The 21,991-nt window shown below is 60.4% G+C and overlaps 1 protein-coding gene across 26 annotated transcripts; it reads left to right on the plus strand.

The window, feature by feature from the left end:
* The first annotated feature begins 62 nt into the window (after positions 1 to 62).
* Positions 63 to 21,864, plus strand: KDM6B (lysine demethylase 6B). 26 transcript variants are annotated; one of them, XM_077970216.1, is made up of 24 exons: positions 80 to 248; positions 7,011 to 7,129; positions 11,991 to 12,110; positions 12,410 to 12,552; positions 12,646 to 12,787; positions 12,958 to 13,056; positions 13,164 to 13,383; positions 13,486 to 13,578; positions 13,665 to 13,826; positions 13,910 to 14,095; positions 14,184 to 14,531; positions 14,625 to 16,804; positions 16,893 to 17,019; positions 17,144 to 17,249; positions 18,078 to 18,283; positions 18,386 to 18,450; positions 18,531 to 18,605; positions 18,708 to 18,856; positions 19,006 to 19,120; positions 19,204 to 19,391; positions 19,549 to 19,690; positions 20,055 to 20,181; positions 20,273 to 20,443; positions 20,561 to 21,864. In XM_077970216.1, the coding sequence occupies exons 5-24, from the start codon at positions 12,651 to 12,653 to the stop codon at positions 20,582 to 20,584; spliced, it is 4,920 nt and encodes a 1,639-aa protein (XP_077826342.1). In that variant the 5' UTR covers positions 80 to 248; positions 7,011 to 7,129; positions 11,991 to 12,110; positions 12,410 to 12,552; positions 12,646 to 12,650; the 3' UTR covers positions 20,585 to 21,864. The 26 variants fall into 26 exon arrangements, with proteins under 26 accessions (XP_077826345.1, XP_077826350.1, XP_077826340.1 ...); XM_028835978.2 differs by having other exon boundaries at positions 18,534 to 18,605; XM_077970221.1 differs by having other exon boundaries at positions 20,769 to 21,269.
* Positions 21,865 to 21,991: the final 127 nt, after the last annotated feature.

Here is a 21,991-nt window from a genome sequence, read left to right on the forward strand (position 1 = left end):
CCTGAGGCTAGCGGGACCGGCAGAAGACGGGGCGGAGCCGGAGAAGGGGACTTGAGCGCGAGGAGGGGCGGGACCACGAGAAGGGGGCGGGGCTGGGGAGTGGGGGTGCGGGTGTTTGTGTTGGAAAATCCAACTGCGCCACTGGGCGGAGCGGCCCCCCCAGCCCCGGCCTGGGAGAAGGGGGGGCCGCTCGACCCCCTGGGATACCTTGGGGAGCCTGAACACCTGGGACCCCCCCCCAGAACCAGGTAACGGGGAGCCGCGAGGACGTCTGGAAAGAGGGAAACCTTCCCCGTGCAGCGGGGCAGGACGCCTGAGTCTCTGGAGGGGTAGAGCTGGGGATGGACGTTGGGGTCTTGGGAAGGGCACTGGGAAGAAGACTGGGGCGAAGGTTATGGGTCCCCTAGAAGAGAGTACGGCGGGGAAGGAGGAAGAACTGGGAGGCAGATGTCGCAGGTTCCAGATGTCCAGAGGGGCCTGAAAGGACTCCCCGTTCCCCTTGGGCTGGGATTCCCCTTCCCGACTCCAGGGCGGGGCGGGGCGCGGCGGTCCTCACTGAAGGGCAGGACTAAAGGGCAGAGTTTGCAGACAGGCCAATGCCATGGCCCAGTAAGGTCAGATGGGTCAGACTTGGGTGTGTCCCGGTCCCAGGGCTACTTAAAGTCTCCCTCCAGTTCTCTGCGCGGGTAGGTGTAGAAGCCGCAGCCTGACCTTCCCACCAGCGGCCCCGAGAGCCTCCCAGCGGCAGCCTTCGCCTCTATCCCATTCCCCCCACTGCGCCTCCCCTTCACTCTGTCTCCCCCCGCTAGCCTCCTCATCCCTAGTTCTGCTCCCACTCTGCCGTTCCCGAGCCCTCGCGCGCCCCGCACGGCTTCTCAGTGCGGAACCTTCCCAACGTAGCCACAAGATGGCGAGGGCGAGACGCGCACCCAGGGCAGCTGGGAGTGCGGGTGGGGGATGTGACCGTGAAAGTAGTGAAGCCCCCCGCCCCGGTCCGAGGGAAAGGTGGGCTGAGGCCCCCACTTGACTTCCTGTCATCTGGGCCCCCTCACAGGAAATTGTGGGCAGGAGGTCGCAGCGCAGAAGATGGGGAGGAGGCTGGGGACTCTCTCAATCTCCACCTCTCCGGGCAGGGGTAAATAGTGGGGAGGGGAGCATGCGGGGCGGTTGCTAAGCGACGTAGATTCGTTTCCTGTTTGCTGCAGCTTATGTTATGACACTGAGGGGGGAGGTTAGAGACAGCGGAGGGCCAGAAGACTGTAGGGAAGATCGAGGGCAGGACGCCTGGTTCCCTGGACAGGAAGAGCCCTGGGAGGAAAGCGGGGAGGCAGCGAGCTGCGCCGCGACCGAAGGGGACTCGGCGATTGTCCGGAGGTGGGAGGGACCGAGGCGCAGCGTTCACCTCGGCTCCCCTTCCCTCACCGGGGTTGCTTGCCTTGTTGCCAGAGTAACTGGTGGGCGAGAATTGGGAGCCGGATTCCCGAGCTCTCCCGTCCGCCCAATCCGCTCCAGAGGTCGGCCCTGACGTCAGGGCCCTAGCAGCCAATGCGGAAGGGGCATGATAGCTACAGGAAAGGGAGAGGGGAGGGGCAGCGGCGGAGGCTGGGAGGCAGCAGCTGCCCGGGACCCGCACGTGCACTCCCACACGCTCGCGCCCACCCCCCGCCCTGCACCGCACGCGCCCGAGCACCCCCTTGCGCCTGCGCGGCGAGCCGGGCGCCCCCCTCCCCTGTGTGGCGTCCGTGTAAAGCCGCCGAGGCTGCGCTCCTCAGCCCTTGGGGACCCACATGTCTCGGTCGGTCTGCACCGTTTCACGGGTCGCGACCATAATGCCCAACCTGGCTCGGGAGGGTCGACTACCTGTTCCCCACCTCCCCCCAGCTGGCGCCCCACACTCCCAGGTGGGCTGGGCGGAGCTGTGGTTTCCGGCCCCATCTGCTCGGCCGCTGCCTTCCCGGGCTCTGGCTTAGGTTGCTTTCCCAAGAGAAAGCGAGCGGGTACCAGCGCCCCTTTCCAAGGCTTCTCCCGCCTGGGGCCAGCTGCTGTTGGTGGCGGGGGAGGGCACTGCGGGGAAGCCCCGGACGGCCCAGGTGATTCTTCTGGGCCATCACGCCCCTTCTTCGCGTGAATTCCTGCTCTTTGATGTGCACCAAAACCCTTCCCATTCCTAACGTTTCCTCCTCATTCGCCCCGGCGTTCTTTGCACCTCCCTCGGCTCCTTTCGGGCTGTCTGTCCCTGTCTCCACTCGTCCTTCTCCGCTTCTCCGGGTTATATAACTCTTCCTCTCGCCGTGTCCTGGTTTCAACTCCACAGACTCCGCCCTGGAACAGCGCGGGGAGGGGCGGGAGAGTTGGGGACCCAGACAGATTCCGGCTGGCGGCCGGCTGGGGCACGGGGGATCCTGCAGATGGAAGACGGAGCCCCGCGGGACCCGGTGCCCCCGTCCCCGCCTGCCGGCCCCCACCGAGATCTCGCCCAGGAGAGAGAAGGCACAGTATCTCCGAGGGGCGTGTCGGGCCGACTCCCGTCAGAAATGTGGGTTGGGAGGTCAGGGCTGCAGGCGGAGAGGAGGAGACAGGCAAGAGGCCTGAGTCCCTGGGATTGGAGTCGTATTAGGGGTAAAAGAGATAAGGACGCCTGGGTTTCTTCTTATGTCTCCTTTTTGGGTTCCCAGAATTCCTAAGGGTGTTTCCAGGAAGCTTAGCGAGCACACCCACTCCGCCCCGTAGGGGTCAAAGGTCTGTGTTAGAGGTGGCCTGGGATGATGTCACCAGTGCACGTGCCCCGGGATGGTTGCCAGGCAATGAGGCTTCCTCCCCCTTCTATTCCCTCCCACCTCTGCCCCGAGTCCAGTTCCAGTCCCGTGCCATCTCTTTCCCCTCTCCCTTCCCTTGGTCTTAGCATCCTGCAGGTGGGAAACCCCGGCCTGGAGTTTTGTGAGGGGGAGGGGCACGGGTGTGGTGTGGCTGAAAGACTTTGCCCCTTGGCTGGGCTGAGGGAGCCTTGGGTCACTTTTCCCTAGATTGGCATCGAAGAGCTTCCCCTCTAAGGCTCCGCCCCCATAGAAAAAGCTACCTAGCCGTCTTTTTACTTTACCACCTGCTGCAGGGCCAAGTGTCCTATTGCCCCCTTCCCCAGATTGATTTGAAGTGGGAGTGGTTGAAAGACGGAAGAGTTGTATGTAGTGTGGGGTACACACCAGCTTATCCCTGACGTCCCCTTAATGGCACACCCCCATCAGCAAACAATGAAAGGAAAAGGGTCAAGAAACAGTATTAGGCTGAAAAGTCACGGTCTTTATTGTGTGTATGTAGGTGAATCGGTTTGTAGCCTCTCGGTGGAGGGGGACTCAGTTGATCGCTATGGTTGTTCTTCTCTATTAAGTGCTAGGGTTGGTGATGGTATTGGAGTAACTCGGTTTGTGCTTTTATGTACCTTAGAGCTTGGACTGTCAGACCTGGATTCTAATTACAGCTCTGTCACTTAGTGCCTACTAGGACTTGGAAAGGTCGGAACCTCTCTGAGCCTCGTATGTTAATCTTGAAAATTTAAATATCAACACCTACCTTGAAGGCCGCTGGGAGGAAAAAAATGAGATAATCTTTGCAAATCACTTAGCACAGTGCCTGGCACAGAATGAACACAGAATGAGTGCTTGTTGTTATGAAATACTTTTATTATTAAATGGTGTTAGTTATTAGTTTATTATTATTGCTGTGGGTCTGCTCCAAACCAGCAGGAACCCTAGGAGTTTGTTAAGGGGGAGTGGATAGTTTGTGTTAATTTGGAGATTGGAGTTAGGGGGCTGGGGATTAGCTTCAACTGCTTTGTGCATTTTATTTGATGAAGGCTTTAGGCAGATTTGTATCGCTTTATTTAGGATTATATTTTCCCCTCTTGGAGAAGAAATAGCTAAGACTATTCCGTGGGCCTTGAAAATAAAATAATTGTATTGTGGTTCTTGATTTTGAAGCAAGACCCCAGTCCCCTCCCATGTTGATCTCTGGAGCCTTTCATTTTGCAAAGGGACTCCACAGTTTCTCTAGTGGGGACAGGGCTAGGCTGAGGGGTGTGTAAAAGGTTGGGGTGGGTGGGTGGAGAGAGACTAGTGCTGGGGGCTGCGGGGGGGGGGCGGGTAGTTAAAGGAAGAGACCGGAAGGGAGGAGGAGGGAGCCTGCTGGTGGGGAGGGAGGGAGGGGAGGAGGAGGTGGAGGAGGAGGAGGAGGAGGAGGGAGGGGGTTGGGGAGAGCCTGCTACAGTTCTTTGTTTGACTCCGGGACTCAGGGACGGGGAGGAGGAGGGAGGGAGGCAGAGGCTGCAAGCGCCGGGGCAGGCCCAGGAGGCAGAGGAGGGACCGTCTCCCCCGCCCCCCCAGCCCCCACTCCCCCCCCTGCTGCTTCCCCCCCTCCCTACCCGGACTCCGGGGGCACCGCCGGGGGACAGACACCCAGCAGGTAACCCCGGCCTGGCTCGCCCTCCCCTCTCTGATTTTCCTCCACACCTTCCCGGATGACCCCTTTTCCCCTTTCCGTCTCCCCGTTTCCCCCCGGCCTTGCCTCTTTTCCCTGGCCTTCCTTGTTCCATCGCCCCCACTTGGGCTTGTCGCCCGCTGGCCGCGCCGGCGTCTCGTGCAGCCTGATTCCCTTCTCGCCCGACAGCCTGTGCGTCCTAGGTCTGCCCAGGGCACCTTTTGGGGCCCTGTCTGGCTGCTGCTTTGGGCTCTTGCTTCCCTTCTGACCTGTCCCCTGGGGCTCTCGGGGAGGAGGGAGTCCCTGCCTTCTCTTGCTCCCCCCCAGTTCCCCGCCTCCCCAACTCTGGCCCCCTTTCTCCTTCTAGCAGTCTCTAGGGGTGGGGAGAGAACCGGAATTTAGGGGGCCCCCTGGAGGGGCAAGGGGCTGTGTGTCGCTGGGGAAAGGGGTTGTGAGTGTGTGTAGGGTGGGGGTGGGGGGGCAGTTAGAGACCTGGCTGCCTCTCAGTTGTCCCTTTAAATGGCCCTCACATTTCTGGGGACTCGTGGGGGGGAGGTGGCAAGCCGCCTGCCTGGGGGGCAGGGCCCTTGGTTCGTCCACACAATCAGGGGTGGTAATGATTTAAAGGGACAGCCTCGGTGTGGCCACTGCCACCCTGCGCCGGCGGGAGGGGGAGCCGGCAGGCCATGTCTGGGGAGGCTTGGCTGGTGAGCAGGGCATTTGAGGCTGAGTCTGTTGCTGGGCCTGCCAGGTCTGGGACAGTGCTGCGGCTGGGAAGGTGCAATGAGGGGTGACAGCCTGCCTGGGGGGTACACAGCCTGGGCTTTTTCCCAGGGCCTCACCTTTGGCTCTACCGACTCCTTGGCCAAGAATCCTTGAGTCCAAACTATGGAGTCTGTCGGCCACCAGGTAGGGGCCACCGGCTGGTCTGCAGGGCAGGGGTCTGGCCTGGGCACTTTGGAGCTGGCACTTCAGCTTCTCCTTTTGTTGTTTGGCTCTGTGCACAAGAAAGCCCCAGCCCCTCCCCCAGCCCAGCTCCCCCTTCCCGTCCACATGCCCCCCTCACACATACACACACACACACACACACACACAAACACACACACCCCAGCTGTTGGACAGATGAATTACAGCCTCCGGCTTGGGGCCAGGGCTGGTGAGGGATTAAAGCTCTGGGGCTGGCCCTTTAAATGGCTGTTAGCCCCTCCCCCACTTTGTTGTCCAGACACCCCTCACACACCCCTCTGACCCCCTAAGCTGCCCCCTCATTCCTCCTCTTGGTCTGTCCTAAAGTCTGCCCACTCTGCTCTCTAGCCCTTCCAGAGTCCCTCCCCCGGCACAGCCGCAGAACACAGATGCCACACATTACATATACACACTCCCTGCTCCCAGGTTGTGAGCCTCCCTGTCCTGGAGAGTTCTAGCCTCAAGCTCCCTTCCCCAGCAGTAGGGCCTTGCCTGCCTGACCTCTCCCACCTACAGCTGACCACTACCCTGGCCCAGTGAGGGGGCCTTGGTGGGTCAGAACTAGCACCTCCCTGGGGGCAATGTCATCAGCAGCCACAGAAGCTTGCGGAACATTGCATCATGGAGACTGGGGGCTAGAGGCCTGAGTCTCTGGGGCAAGGGGAAGGATGGGGGCTGGAAGGCTAGGGAATATAGAGATTAGACTGGGACCCCAAGTGTTTGGGTCCATAAGGGCAGAGAACTATGATTAAGGGAGCAGAAAACATAGGTCCCTGAGGAGCAAGTCTGAGGGGAGGGCCGACTTAGCTCTGACCCCTGATGGACACCTGATTCTTGGCCTTGGACCTACGCTAAAAGACCTAGCTTCTTGTCTATGAGGGTTGGGAAGGGAGTGGGCCTCTATCACCTTCTTAGGCCACATAAGAGGAAGGAGGTGATGGGGAAACAGGATATTGCCTTGGGGTTGGCAGGGAGGGGAGGCTTGCAGCAGAGGCTACTTCCAGGCTCAGGCCCAGACTCAGAGTTCTTGCAGGGGAGGATGGCCCCTCCCTGTTAGGCCCGTTCATCTAGTCTGGCTACCTGTGCTGCTAGCCAAGACCTGCCTGCACCCGCCTGGGGGAAGACGAGGGGGCAGAGTCCAGAGGGTGGGGTTGACTGTCTGGTGTCTTCATAAGGTTGGAGAGGACACAGAGCTGAAGGAAGAGGGTCTGCATGCCCTAGTGCTGGGACTCAGGCTGGCTTGGGTGCAGATGTCAGGGCAGCTGGGGCCACTCTGGGGCTAGGGAGCCTCAGCAGGAAGGTCTTGTCAGAAGAGGGATCACGGGTTGGGGGTCTACTGTAGACTTACTCAGATGCCATATCATGGCCCCTTCCCAACTGATCCAGCCTGCTTCCCAAAGGGGAAGGCTGGATGACCACTTTGGGGATGGCTTTTTCTGGTTGCCATGGAAACAGATTCTCCCATCGTATCTGACCACCAGAGCCAGGTTTCTCCTTAATGAGGGGGGCAGGGAGCCCAGGGAAATTCTCCAGCCTGGGAGACCCCCCACCTCTAACTGACTTTTTTCTTTTAGGTTCCCCCCAGGGCAACATGCCAGCCCCGTAGCACTGCCCACCCCACCCACTGTGGTCTGTTGTGCCCCACTGCTGGGGTGCTGGTTCCAATGAGACAGGGCACAGCAAACTCCATCTGGTAAGTCCTGTCTGAGTGGCCGTCTCTCCCCAGCAGTCTTAACTCTGCACCGCATGGTTGGAGATGCTTCATATGATCTGGGTCATGCCCATTCTTCAGAATGGTCCTGTCCAATTCTAAGCACCCCACCATGTGGTGCTTGAGTGGTTCAGCCCTCCTGGTTTATGGACCTCCCTTCTATCTCCTATAAATGGTTCAGCCCTGTACTTCACCAGCCTCTCCACTACTACCAAAAAATCTTTCCCCCACTATCTCCCTAGTGCTACAACTCAGTTGCTTATTGAATGAAGATGGAGTTTGCAAGCTGAAAAGTGGATATGAGCTACCCTGGAGGAATTTTTTCTTGGTAGGGAAAGGGCTTTATCTTCATAGGAGTTGTTGAACACCCTGGTTTTGGAGAGTGTTCAGAATTTATTTGGGGAGATACGGGAGATCACTGCCAGCCACAGCAGTCTTGGCATTTCACCTTTCCTTCCAGATCTCTTTCAGTCCCATTCTCTCCCCACTGCACTACAGCATTTGCCCCCATACCTAAGTCTTACTCTTCTGCTTCCCTCTCTCCTGTCAGTTCTCTGCCTGAGGCCCTGCTTTATTTCTCATTCCTTTGTAGGAGAAAAGGGAAGATAATCCCTAAGCCAGGGGCTTACGTTCTCTGTGTGGTGTTCTTCCTCATTACATATGGGATTTCTTGAGTGGGACTGTTTTCTTCTATGTGTCTCTCACTATTTTGCATGATGTTTTGCACACTGGGGTGCATGGTGGATTTGTGTTGAATAATGTTAACTGAATGAGCTTCATTACCAAGAACCTATGACTTCTGAGATTTGCTGCACAGCCTCCTACCTTCTCTAGAGGACGTGAGACATTGGGGATGGTAACATGGGTAAAGCTGAGAGGAAGGTTGGCCCCAGGAGATGGCCCGTGAGGATAAAACTGAGGGAGAGTAGGACAGAGGCAGTATATAAGCATGGTAAGAATGTGGTTCTGGAAAGAAGCCTAGCTCTTTCATTCTTCACCTGCAGAATGACTTTGGCCAAGTCACCTAGCCTCTCTGGGTCTCAATTTCCTCATCTGTAAAATGGGGGTAATCAGAGTACCCTCTATGTCAGGTTTTGGGGAGGAGTAAAAGAAATGCTTGTAAAATAATACAGTGCCTGGTATGTAACAAATGTTCACGAAATGCTAGCAATTGCCACTACCACAGTGGGAGCCACAGGGAGCTGTGAGGATAAGCAGGGATGTCGAGGGATGGGGCAGAACTTGACTGAAGGCAGACAGACCTCCAAATTCTTGACTCAGAGTGATCACTGATCCAGCGAGACGTCAGAATCCAGAGGAGTGTAGCAAGGAGTCAGCAGGGTGGGCCTGTGCCAGTGTCGCCCCGACTCTGTTCAGTAACATGAAGGCAAACACAGAAGGGCATGTGCGGAGACACACGTGATCACGCTAGTGATGCAGAGGCAGACCCAGACAAAAGACCGAGACAGGAGCTAGGCAGACACACAGACAGAGACAGCCCCGCGGAGTCATGTAGACAGGGATAATGACAGGAACGCGTCAGACACAGGCACAGAGGGAGACAAGATGAGCAGATATGCAGGTGCACACGGAGACAGACACCGGGACCCACGCACAGCCGACCGTGTCAGACAGACTGGTGAACACAGCGCCCAGTCAGAGGCAGACACAAGGCCTGCAGTGACACATAGCGGGCCGGGGCCGGCACCGTCACTCCTCGGTGGGGGGCGGGGAGGGGCCGGCAGCCAGGGGAAGGCTGGGGAAGGGAATCCCGGGCGGGCGGCCTGCCCGGGTGGCTGAGTCACAGCGGAGCCTCAGCCGGCGGCCCTCCCCTCCGCCTCCCCCTCCCCCAGGTAAGAAGCGAGCCTGTAACCCCTCGCTTCCACCAGGCGTGCTGAGAACGGGCAGGGAGCGGGTTGCGACCAATGTCCTGGACCGCCCCACCTCGGCGCGCGCGCAGCATGCCCGCTGATTGTCGGCTCGGTAAAACACTATTTGTGGGCTCTTGTCTCTGGCCGTCACGTGAGTTTGCGTGCGCACTTCAGGCCTCTTACCACGCGTCCCGCGCGGCTGCGGCGCTGCGCGGAGGGGCTCCTCGGCTCAAGCCCAGAGAGAGTTAAGTGGGTGTGATTGATGGAGTATTTCTCTCTTGGGGCTCCAGCGGGGGCGGGGATGGAGGGGGTCGGTCAAAGTCCCGAGTCCAGGGCCCGGATGGAGGGGGCGGAGCTGGGCTTTGCTGGGAGTGCCCGGATGGAGGGGGTGTGGCCTCGGCGGGAGCGGAATTAACCCTTTCAGAGCCGCTGGCTCTCAAGGTTGTGGGTCGGGTCGGGAGAGGCTGGAATGTCTGCCTCAGAAGTATATCAGCCTCCCAGCCTGGCTCTGGCCGCGTGCGTCTACCTCTCGCCTGTCTCCGAGGAGTCTGTGGGTGTCAGTCTTTGTGCCTGTCCGTGGTCCCCTCCCCTTGGTTAGTATGGACACCGGGAGTCAGGGAGGGTTATTCTTGACCCAGAGCGAGAGTGGAGGTGAGAGTGGAGCGCGAGCCGGCGGCGGCTGGGGAACAGGTGCAAGCGCCGCGTCGGGGCTGCCCGGCACGGGGAGGGGCCATCGTGGGGGAAGACGAGAGGGGAAATTCCGCGGGACCGGTGGTGAGCCGGTGTGTGGGCTGAGGAGTTGTGTCTGCCTCTGACTGTGTGTCTGTGTGTGTTCAGGGAGGCGGGGGCTGAGTCAGTGGGAAGAGGGGAAGGTTTTCTGGGTGACTCACGCTCCCCCACCCCAAACCTGAATCAGAGCCCGAGGGAGGGCTTTGTACGGGGGGCGAGTGATTAGTCCAGCGCCTGTGTCCCGGGTGCGGACAAGGATCCGAGGTTGCTGGCCAGAATGAGTGTGTGTTTAGTGTACAGGAAGTTTTGTTTTCAAGTGAGGGCTTTGTATTCTTGGGTGCCGGCGTGGGGCTTTGTGGATAAAGGTGGAAGAGCAGGGGGCTGGAGGGACAGCACTCACTGACTTAGGGAAAGCTGAGTCAGTTCCCCGTGGGAAAGGGGAAGTGGCAGAGGGGAAGTGTCATCATCGCCGAAGGGGAAGCTGCCTTTCCTGGTAACTGGCGGCGCTCTTGGGACCACTTCCCAAGCAGGCATCTGCTCCTCTGTTGTCTGGTTCCCCGGCTCCCCCACCACGTCTGGTCCTTGGGTCTCCTCCCCGCCCCTGCCTCGGTACTCGGGTGGGGGCAGTCTGGGAGTGCCATACTTGACCACAGTTCAGCGCTGTACCTGGCTTGGTTACTGATGGAAAGGATGCTGTCTCTAGTGAGGAGAGAGTTCTGACAGTAATACCACGGGAACCGCGGAGAGGGTCCGCGGGGCCCAAGCGCCCACAAGGGCTCGGCGGGAGAGTGGCACGCAGGGACCTGTAGGGTCCAAGAGCTTCCATGCAAACAAACTACCTTACCCCTTCGGGAAGGAAGGCTCTTTTCACCAGAAACCCGTCTGCCCTTGTGGGCTGGGTGGAAATTTCCCCACAGCGCAGACTTCTCTCAACGAAGGCGAACTTTCCAGCCACCCCCAACCCTTCGTCGCGCACTCTCCCCCGGCTTCCTGCCCGGCGCTCGCTCCAGCTGGAGCACTGGCCCCGCCCCCGCCGCTTTGTACTCGACACTCGCCTCTCGATGCTCTTTGTACTCTAGGCTCTCAATGGACCGATCCCGGGAGCCGAGCCGGCTCCCTACCTGCGGGGACGCTGGGTAGGCGCGGAGGAGGCGCGGGGTCGCAGCTCTTGGGCTTAGAGGGGCAAGAAGGAAGAGCTGGGACTAAAGGGAAGGTGCCCAGGAGAGGAGAGCGCTGTGCCAGTCGGGGGTCCAGCCGGCACCAAAGCGAAGGGGTGGGGGGGGGGCGTGAAGGAGGAAGTGAAACGGGTTCTGGGTTCTTTAAGGGAGTGGGCGGTGAGAGTGGGACAAGAGTGATGTCACTGCCTGTCGGGCCCCGCCCTCATCCCTCCCTCAGGACCCCCCCCCCCAGTACATTTTACACACACCGCTTCCGCTGCGCAAGTAGCCACGTCACGGGCAACCCCCGAAATCCCCCCCTCCCTTGGGGGGCGGGGGCCACGTGGGCCGTGGGGAACCGCGTGGCCCCGGCGGGGAAGGGCAGAGAGGATACGCGAGCCACGAGAGAGGGGCCACTCGGGACCGCGGTGCGCGACTTCTCGGAAGTTGGGGGACTAAAAGGGGGTCTGATTTTGGGGGTCGGTCGGTATTGAAGACCCAGAAAGCCAGGGGAAGTAGAGGACCTGGAGCAACTGGGTATGAGCCTGAGGGCTTGACCAAGGTTTGGGTCGGGGTCAGGCGTTGGGGGTGGAGCGCCCTGATAGCGGCGTGGACGGGTTTGGGTGCCGTGGAAGTCGCTGTGGCTGGCCAGCCCTAAGCAGTTATTAGGGGCGCTCGGGGTAGGGAGGTCTGTCACTGGGCGAGGTAAAGTGAGGAAGGGGAGGGACGTCTTTTTTGCGTTCTGTATCCGTCTGCTGTCCGTCGGTATTGCGGTGGCCGGGCGCGGGGCTACTCGAGCGGCCTGGCCGTGGCCACCGGCGGCTCTCGGTGCGTGAGGCTTGCGGGTAGCGCCAGCCCCCACGCCGGCCGGGGCGTGCGACTCACCGGCCTCATCCGCATGCGTCTTGTCCTGGCTGCCTTCTGGCCCTGACGGCCGGAGTGTCAGATCCTAGATGGGGACCCAAGGTGGGAGCCGCGGGGTCACATCGGGGTCACCCCGGGCTGAGCCCGTCTGACCGGCTCCGGCGCCCCTCCTCCCCGGGCCACCGCTGCCGGGCTCACCTCGCTCCCATTGGTTCCGGCCAGGCTGTTACTGAGGCGGAGACGCGGGTGATGATTGGCTTTCTGGGGAGAGAGGAAGTCCTGTGATTGGCCAGATCTCTGGAGCTTGCCGACGCGGTGTGAGGACGCTCCCACGGAGGCCGGGTAAGCGGCCGCTGCGTTGCGGGTCGGCCGGGTGACTCCGGACTGGAAGCCTAGCAGCGCAGCTACCCCGTCCCTCTGACCGGCCTTTTGGTTCCCTGCCACACACGTCCCGGCTCCCAGCCACACTCCTGGGCCTCTAGGGACTGGTTGGGCTGGGTGGGCCTCCCTTTGGGGAAAGCTAAGGCCGGGCCCTTTACACAAATGACAGATTGGTGGATGCCACAGTCCACCCATCCCAGCCCCTGGGCCTTGACTATGTGCTGGCCAGCTCGTCTCACTCCTTTTCCTCCTCTCTGTAGAATTGGCTGTGAAAGGACCCAGGAAGCCATCTGGGGGTAGCGGGCACTCTTATCAAAGCGGCTGGAGCCGGACCATCGTCCCAGAGAACTGGGGCAGGGGGCCGTGCCCAATCTCCAGGGCTCCTGGGGCCACTGCTGACCTGGTAAGGGAAAATCTGGGACTGAGCTGGCTGGATGTACACTGGCAGCTCTGGTTTTGCCTGCAGTAAGAGCATAATTTCTTATCCCCAACTCAGGCTGGATGCATCGGGCAGTGGACCCTCCAGGGGCCCGCGCTGCACGGGAAGCCTTTGCCCTTGGGGGCCTGAGCTGTGCTGGGGCCTGGAGCTCCTGCCCGCCTCATCCCCCTCCTCGTAGCGCATGGCTGCCTGGAGGCAGGTGAGAATTTGGGGCCCTCTGTCTCCAGGCACACCTCTTTCCATTTCTGTACCCCTTAATCTTCCTGGGTTCCTGTCGTTCTGTGGGTTTCTGTGCATCAGCCCCCTCGTGCCTAGGTAGGACAAGATTGCTCCTTCTGGCTGTACATAACAGACTCCTTCTCTCTCCAGATGCTCAGCCAGCATTGGGCAGCCCCCGCTTCCTGCTCCCCTACCCCCTTCACATGGCAGTAGTTCTGGGCACCCCAACAAACCATATTATGCTCCAGGGTGAGTGGATATTTGAAGGTTCTGGGGGTGGGAGGTAAAGCTGGGGCCTTGAAAGAGTCCCCTCAAGCCCAAACCCAACCCACACCCCCACCCCTTCTGCTCTGTAGGGCGCCCACTCCAAGACCCCTCCATGGGAAGCTGGAATCCCTGCATGGCTGTGTGCAGGCACTGCTCCGGGAGCCAGCCCAGCCAGGGCTTTGGGAACAGCTTGGGCAACTGTACGAGTCAGAGCATGACAGTGAGGAGGCCACACGCTGCTACCACAGCGCCCTTCGATACGGAGGAAGCTTCGCTGAGCTGGGACCCCGCATTGGCCGACTGCAGCAGGTAGGAGGAGGCAGGGCATGGGGGACAGGATTGTACAATTGTGCCTTCTGGCTCAGTGCCCCGCCTGACATGTGTTCCTGCCCTGTGTCCCCCCACCCCCAGGCCCAGCTCTGGAACTTTCATACTGGCTCCTGCCAGCACCGAGCCAAGGTTCTGCCCCCACTGGAGCAAGTGTGGAACTTGCTACACCTTGAGGTGAGGCTGGCACTGGATGGGTTAGGGAGGAAGGCCAGGCTGTGCCTGCACCCGTGCCATTTTCTCTTCTCTCTTTTTGTTCTCAGCACAAGCGGAACTATGGAGCCAAGCGGGGAGGTCCCCCGGTGAAGCGAGCTGCCGAACCCCCAGTGGTGCAGCCCGTGCCTCCTGCAGCGCTCTCAGGCCCCTCGGGGGAGGAGGGCCTCAGCCCTGGAGGCAAGCGAAGGAGAGGCTGCAACTCTGAACAGGTGTGGGTATAGGGGGGCCAGCAGGCAGTAAGTAGGCAGGACTTGGGGAAGGAATGGGATTCTCACACTCTCTTCTCTCCTAGACTGGCCTTCCCCCAGGACTGCCACTGCCTCCACCACCATTACCACCACCACCACCGCCACCACCACCCCTGCCTGGTCTGGCCACCAGTCCCCCATTTCAGCTAACCAAGCCAGGGCTGTGGAGTACCCTGCATGGAGATGCCTGGGGCCCAGAGCGCAAGGGTTCAGCACCCCCAGAGCGTCAGGTGAGCCCCTGCCTGTTGCCTTTCACCTCTCACCTGCAAGTGCCATGCTCTCTATTCTTCACCCTACATCCCCGTTTATCTCCTATAGGAGCAGCGGCACTCGCTGCCTCACCCATATCCATACCCAGCTCCAGCGTACACCACGCATCCCCCTGGCCACCGGCTGGTCCCGGCTGCTCCCCCAGGCCCGGGCCCCCGCCCCCCAGGAGCAGAGAGCCATGGCTGCCTGCCTGCCACCCGTCCCCCCGGAAGTGACCTTAGAGAGAGCAGAGTTCAGAGGTCGCGGATGGACTCCAGCGTTTCACCAGCAGCAACCACCGCCTGCGTGCCTTACGCCCCTTCCCGGCCCCCTGGCCTCCCCGGCACCACCACCACCAGCAGCAGTAGCAGCAGCAGCAACACCGGTCTCCGGGGCGTGGAGCCAAACCCAGGCATTGTGAGTGACAACTGCGGGTGAAGGGGGGCATGGGTGGAGCTTGTCTTGAGGTGGCCCGAGCAATGCTCTGACCACCCGCTTCTACACTTGTAGCCCGGCGCTGACCATTACCAAACTCCCGCGCTGGAAGTCTCCCACCAGGGCCGCCTGGGGCCCTCAGCGCACAGCAGTCGGAAACCGTTCTTGGGGGCTCCCGCTGCCACTCCCCACCTATCCCTGCCACCTGGACCTTCCTCACCCCCTCCACCCCCCTGTCCCCGCCTCTTACGCCCCCCACCACCCCCTGCCTGGTTGAAGGGTCCGGCCTGCCGGGCAGCCCGAGAGGATGGAGAGATCTTAGAGGAGCTCTTCTTTGGGACTGAGGGACCCCCCCGCCCTGCCCCACCACCCCTCCCCCATCGCGAGGGCTTCTTGGGGCCTCCAGCCTCCCGCTTTTCTGTGGGCACTCAGGATTCTCACACCCCTCCCACTCCCCCAGCCCCAACCACCAGCAGTAGCAACAGCAACAATGGCAGCCACAGCAGCAGCCCTGCTGGGCCTGTGTCCTTTCCCCCACCACCCTATCTGGCCAGAAGTATAGACTCCCTTCCCCGGCCTCCCAGCCCAGCACAGAACCCCCAGGACCCACCTCTTGTACCCCTGACTCTTGCCCTGCCTCCAGCCCCTCCTTCCTCCTGCCACCAAAATACCTCAGGAAGCTTCAGGCGCCCGGAGAGCCCCCGGCCCAGGGTCTCCTTCCCAAAGACCCCCGAGGTGGGGCCGGGGCCACCCCCAGGCCCCCTGAGTAAAGCCCCCCAGCCTGTGCCGCCCAGGGTTGGGGAGCTGCCTGCCCGAGGCCCGCGACTCTTTGATTTTCCCCCTACTCCACTGGAGGACCAGTTTGAGGAGCCAGCCGAATTCAAGATCCTACCTGATGGGCTGGCCAACATCATGAAGATGCTGGATGAATCCATTCGCAAGGAAGAGGAACAGCAACAACATGAAGCAGGCGTGGCCCCCCCGCCCCCGCTGAAGGAGCCCTTTGCATCTCTGCAGCCTCCTTTCCCCACCGACACAGCCCCCACCACTACTGCTCCTGCTGCCGCCGTCACCACCACCACCACCACCACCACGGCCACCCAGGAAGAGGAGAAGAAGCCACCACCAGCCCTACCACCACCACCGCCTCTAGCCAAGTTCCCTCCACCCCCTCAGGCACAGCCACCACCACCACCACCCGCCAACCCGGCCAGCCTGCTCAAATCCTTGGCCTCCGTGCTGGAGGGACAAAAGTACTGTTATCGGGGGACTGGAGCAGCTGTTTCCACCCGGCCTGGGCCCTTGCCCACCACTCAGTATTCCCCTGGCCCCCCATCAGGTGCTACCGCCCCGCCGCCCACCTCAGTGGCCCCTAGCGCCCAGGGCTCCCCACAGCCCTCTGCTTCCTCGTCATCTCAGTTCTCTACCTCAGGCGGGCCCTGGGCCCGGGAGCGCAGGGCGGGCGAAGAGCCAGTCCCGGGCCCCACGACCCCCACCCAGCCGCCCCCACCCCTGCCTCTGCCCCCTGCTCGCTCTGAGTCTGAGGTGCTAGAAGAGATCAGTCGGGCTTGCGAGACCCTTGTGGAGCGGGTGGGCCGGAGTGCCACTGACCCAGCCGACCCAGTGGACACAGCAGAGCCAGTGGACAGTGGGACTGAGCGACTGCTGCCCCCCGCACAGGCCAAGGAGGAGGGTGGCGGGGTGGTGGCAGCAGCGGTGACAGGCAGCTGTAAGCGGCGACAGAAGGAGCACCAGAAGGAGCACCGGCGGCACAGGCGGGCCTGTAAAGACAGTGTGGGTCGGCGGCCCCGTGAGGGCAGGGCAAAGGCCAAGACCAAGGCCCCCAAAGAAAAGAGCCGCCGGGTGCTGGGGAACCTGGACCTGCAGAGTGAGGAGATCCAGGGGCGTGAGAAGTCCCGGCCCGATCTTGGTGGGGCCTCCAAGGTCAAGCCACCCACAGCTCCAGCCCCTCCACCAGCTCCTGCACCTTCTGCCCAGCCCACACCCCCGTCAGCCTCCGTCCCCGGAAAGAAGGCTCGGGAGGAAGCTCCAGGGCCACCGGGCGTCAGCCGGGCTGACATGCTGAAGCTGCGCTCACTTAGTGAGGGGCCCCCCAAGGAGCTGAAGATCCGGCTCATCAAGGTAGAGAGTGGTGACAAGGAGACCTTTATCGCCTCTGAGGTTGAAGAGCGGCGGCTGCGCATGGCAGACCTCACCATCAGCCACTGTGCTGCTGATGTTGTGCGCGCCAGCAAGTGAGTTGGCTGCCCGTGTGGCCCAGGGACAGGCTGTCTTCCCCCATCACCCTGATGTTTGTGTCTTCATTCCACTGTCCTCCCACAGGAATGCCAAGGTGAAAGGGAAGTTTCGAGAGTCCTACCTTTCCCCTGCCCAGTCTGTGAAACCGAAGATCAACACTGAGGAGAAGCTGCCCCGGGAAAAACTCAACCCCCCTACTCCCAGCATCTATGTATGTGTGCCACTTGGCCTCAGAACCACCCCTGCCAGAGGGTTCTAAGACAGTGTTGGGGACTGCTGGGGTGCTCTGAGCCTGGGCCAGGGCTCTGACCCCAGCTCTCCTGGTCATGTCTCAGCTGGAGAGCAAACGGGACGCCTTCTCACCTGTCCTGCTGCAGTTCTGTACAGACCCTCGAAATCCCATCACAGTGATCCGGGGCCTGGCGGGCTCCCTGCGGCTCAGTGAGTATGGAGGGCAGAAAGTGTCAGGGAGGGCTGCACGGGTCTGGGGCATGTAGGACCCTCTGAGAAATCCCACACTTGAAGAGTCAGGACAGTGGCTTTGAGGAGTCCACTGAGTGATGGGTCAACTGGCATTGGACTCTTCTCCCATCTGTCTCCAGCATTTGGCAAGGGGGAGGGGGCCATAGTCAGGGCCTGATGAGTCATTTCTGAATTTTTTGTGATTAAGGATGAGAAGAATACAGATTTTAGAAAAACCCTGAAGACCTGTGATTTTGGGGCGCTCTCTGTCTTTTGTTGCGCAAAATTTCAAACACATACAAAATTAGAGGAAGCTGTATAGAAATACAAAGGTCAATCTTGTCTCCTTTATATCTGTATGTCCTCCCTTCCCCACTCTGAGTTATTTGAAGCACATTTCAGGCTTTCACTTGACTGAATCTTTAATTGGATCCAATGGTAGCTCAAAGAAGCTGCTGTTTTGACTAGAAAGACTCCAAATGGGGAAAAAAAGAAGCTGCCATTGAGCACCTACTATGTGTCAGGTGCGGTGCACATGGCCACGCGCACACCTGGGAACACTGGTTGAGGGGCTGAGTCCTTGAGCAGCTGCAGGAGAAAGAGGGCTGGTGAGGATGCAGATAGAGGCCAGCGTGCCCAGCTTCCTGTGGGGCTAGGGTTCCTGCCTATTTCTCCTGGACTGAGCTCTACTAAGCCTATGACCACCCTGTCAGAGCCCAGAGGAGTAGGAAGGGAAAGGGTCGGTTGGGTCCTTGGTCCTTATCCTCTGCCTCTGCCCCAACACCCTTGCTTGGCCCTCCCTTCCAGACTTGGGCCTCTTCTCCACCAAGACCCTGGTGGAAGCGAGTGGCGAGCACACCGTGGAAGTTCGCACCCAGGTGCAGCAGCCCTCAGATGAGAACTGGGATCTGACAGGCACTCGGCAGATCTGGCCCTGTGAGAGCTCCCGTTCCCACACCACCATTGCCAAGTACGCACAGTACCAGGCCTCATCCTTCCAGGAGTCTCTGCAGGTGAGACGACAATGTGGCAGAGGCAGGTCCTGGGACGGGGCTGCGGTGGGAGGGCTCTCGAAAGGTGTCTGACCCAGGTCTGCCTACCCTCTGGCTGAGCAGGAGGAGAAGGAGAGTGAGGATGAGGAGTCAGAGGAGCCGGACAGCACCACAGGAACCCCTCCTAGGTACCGTACAGGTGTGCCCCTTCCCTTTCTGCTTCCTTCCCCTCCCTCTGGTCTCCACCAACCTGTGCTCTTCGCCCCAGCAGCAGCACACCAGACCCGAAGAACCATCACATCATCAAGTTTGGCACCAACATCGACCTGTCTGATGCCAAGCGGTCAGTGGGGCTGAGGCCAGGGAAGTTGGGCCAGGAGTGCTGCTGGGACCTCGTGGGGGGGGCGGGGTATAGCTTCTCTCTTGTCGCACTTTCACGCCGCAGGTGGAAGCCCCAGCTGCAGGAGCTGCTGAAGCTGCCCGCCTTCATGCGGGTAACATCCACGGGCAACATGCTGAGCCACGTGGGCCACACCATCCTGGGCATGAACACGGTGCAGCTGTACATGAAGGTGCCCGGCAGCCGAACGCCAGGTGCGCTCCAAGCCTGTGCGCGCCGCTGCGGGAAGCGCGAGAGGAGGGGCTGGGCGCTCAGCTGTCAGCCAATGAGGGCAGAGGGCGGGGCTGTTGGGGATCGCAGCTCCGACCTGGCCAGCCATGCTGTTCTCTGTCGACCCCTGCAGGCCACCAGGAGAATAACAACTTCTGCTCCGTCAACATCAACATTGGTCCAGGCGACTGCGAGTGGTTCGCGGTGCACGAGCACTACTGGGAGACCATCAGCGCTTTCTGTGATCGGTGCGTGCCGTCCTGCGCAAGTCAGCCTGCCGCGTCCCCGCCCTCGGTCCCCAGTTCCCACCTGACTTGTGGCCACCCCGCAGGCACGGCGTGGATTACTTGACGGGTTCCTGGTGGCCAATCCTGGATGATCTCTATGCATCCAATATCCCTGTGTACCGCTTCGTGCAGCGCCCCGGAGACCTCGTGTGGATTAATGCGGGGACTGTGCACTGGGTGCAGGCCACCGGCTGGTGCAACAACATTGCCTGGAACGTGGGGCCCCTCACCGGTGAGAGGGTGGGGCAGGTGTTGGCATGGTGTGGGGCCTCAGCCGCAAGGCCTGGGAGGCTGGGGCTTGGAGAGCCGCCAGCAGTGAGGGAAGGGTCTTGGGCCTAGGTGTCTGGGGGCTGTTTGAGAGTCCTATTGTGATCGCCTCTGGCCCGCAGCCTATCAGTACCAGCTGGCCCTGGAACGATACGAGTGGAATGAGGTGAAGAATGTCAAATCCATCGTGCCCATGATTCACGTGTCATGGAACGTGGCTCGCACGGTCAAAATCAGCGACCCTGATTTGTTCAAGATGATCAAGTGAGGACCCTATTTGGGTGGGAGCCCACCTCCACTGACCGGTCCCTGTTCTTGTTCTTCCTGACTCCACCCCATTCTTACCTCTCTCCATCCTTGTCTGCCTGTGCCCCGAGTGTTACTGTGCTGGGGAGGCTAACTAGGTCCCTGCTGTCATGACCTTTCCTTGTGGTCCAAATAGACAAAAACCAACTTATAGGAAATTTCACCTATAACAGATGCCCAGGACAGAGGATGTGACCCAGACATGAAGCGGGGAGGTCTCTAGGGGAGGGCCCTGGGGCTGTCCACCCCTCTGCCCCTGCTCCAGCCCTGCACCAGGCTTCCTCCCTGCTGGTGGTCTCAACCCAACCCCACTGCTCCCCAGGTTCTGTCTGCTGCAGTCCATGAAGCACTGCCAGGTACAGCGCGAGAGCCTGGTGCGGGCAGGGAAGAAAATCGCTTACCAGGGCCGGGTCAAGGACGAGCCAGCCTACTATTGCAACGAGTGCGATGTGAGTGGGCCGGCTCTCCTGCTCCCCTGCTCCCCCTGAGTGTCCACAGTGGCCCTCCCTCCCCCTGACTACCCTCTCCTCCCTGCCCCAGGTGGAGGTGTTTAACATCCTGTTCGTGACAAGTGAGAATGGCAGCCGCAACACGTACCTGGTACACTGCGAGGGCTGTGCCCGGCGCCGCAGCGCAGGCCTGCAGGGCGTGGTGGTGCTGGAGCAGTACCGCACGGAGGAGCTGGCTCAGGCCTACGACGCCTTCACGCTGGTGAGGGCCCGGCGGGCGCGCGGGCAGCGGAGGAGGGCACTGGGGCAGGCTGCAGGGACGGGCTTTGGGAGCCCGGCCGCGCCTTTCCCTGAGCCTCCGCCGGCTTTCTCCCCCCAGGCCCCAGCCAGCACGTCGCGATGAGGCCGGACGCCCCGCCCGCCTGCCTGCCCGCGCAGGGCGCCGCGGGGCCACCAGCACATGCCTGGGCTGGACCTAGGTCCCGCCTGTGGCCGGGAAGGGGGTCGGGCCCAGCCCTTCCACCCCATTGGCAGCTCCCCTCACTTAATTTATTAAGAAAAACATTTTTTTTTTTTTTTTTTTTTAGCAAATATGAGGAAAAAAAGGAAAAAAAATGGGAGACGGGGGAGGGGGCTGGCAGCCCCTCGCCCACCAGCGCCTCCCCTCACCGACTTTGGCCTTTTTAGCAACAGACACAAGGACCAGGCTCCGGCGGCGGCGGGGGTCACATACGGGTTCCCTCACCCTGCCAGCCGCCCGCCCGCCCGGCGCAGATGCACGCGGCTCGTGTATGTACATAGACGTTACGGCAGCCGAGGTTTTTAATGAGATTCTTTCTATGGGCTTTACCCCTCCCCCGGAACCTCCTTTTTTACTTCCAATGCTAGCTGTGATCCCTGTACATGTCTCTTTATTCACTTGGTTATGATTTGTATTTTTTGTTCTTTTTTTGTTTTTGGTTTTTAATTTATAACAGTCCCACTCACCTCTATTTATTCATTTTTGGGAAAACCCGACCTCCCACACCCCCAAGCCATTCTGCCCGCCCCTCCAGGGACCGCCCGTCGCCGGGCTCTCCCCGCGCCCCAGTGTGTGTCCGGGCCCGGCCCGACCGTCTCCGCCCGTCCGCCCGCGGCTCCAGCCGGGTTCTCATGGTGCTCAAACCCGCTCCCCTCCCCTACGTCCTGCACTTTCTCGGACCAGTCCCCCCACTCCCGACCCGACCCCAACCCCACCTGAGGGTGAGCAACTCCTGTACTGTAGGGGAAGAAGTGGGAACTGAAATGGTATTTTGTAAAAAAATAAAATAAAATAAAAAAAATTTAAAGGTTTTAAAGAAAGAACTATGAGGAAAAGGAACCCCGTCCTTCCCAGCCCCGGCCAACTTTAAAAACACAGACCTTCACCCCCACCCCCTTTTCTTTTTAAGTGTGAAACAACCCAGGGCCAGGGCCTCACTGGGGCAGGGACACCCCGGGGTGAGTTTCTCTGGGGCTTTATTTTCGTTTTGTTGGTTTTTTCTCCACGCTGGGGCTGCGGAGGGGTGGGGGGTTTACAGTCCCGCACCCTCGCACTGCACTGTCTCTCTGCCCCAGGGGCAGAGGGGTCTTCCCAATCCTACCCCTATTTTCGGTGATTTTTGTGTGAGAATATTAATATTAAAAATAAAAGAAGAAAAAAAATCCTGTTTCACTAACGGCTGGTGATAGCAGGGAGAGTACCGGGAGGGCTGCAAGACCGTGATTGATGGGGAGGACTGCGCAGACCCTGGCGAGGGCGAGCCCCTCCCCGGAGGCGCCTGTGGAATGT

Source organism: Macaca mulatta, chromosome 16, assembly GCF_049350105.2.
Source record: "Macaca mulatta isolate MMU2019108-1 chromosome 16, T2T-MMU8v2.0, whole genome shotgun sequence".
Taxonomy (NCBI): Eukaryota; Metazoa; Chordata; class Mammalia; order Primates; family Cercopithecidae; genus Macaca; species Macaca mulatta.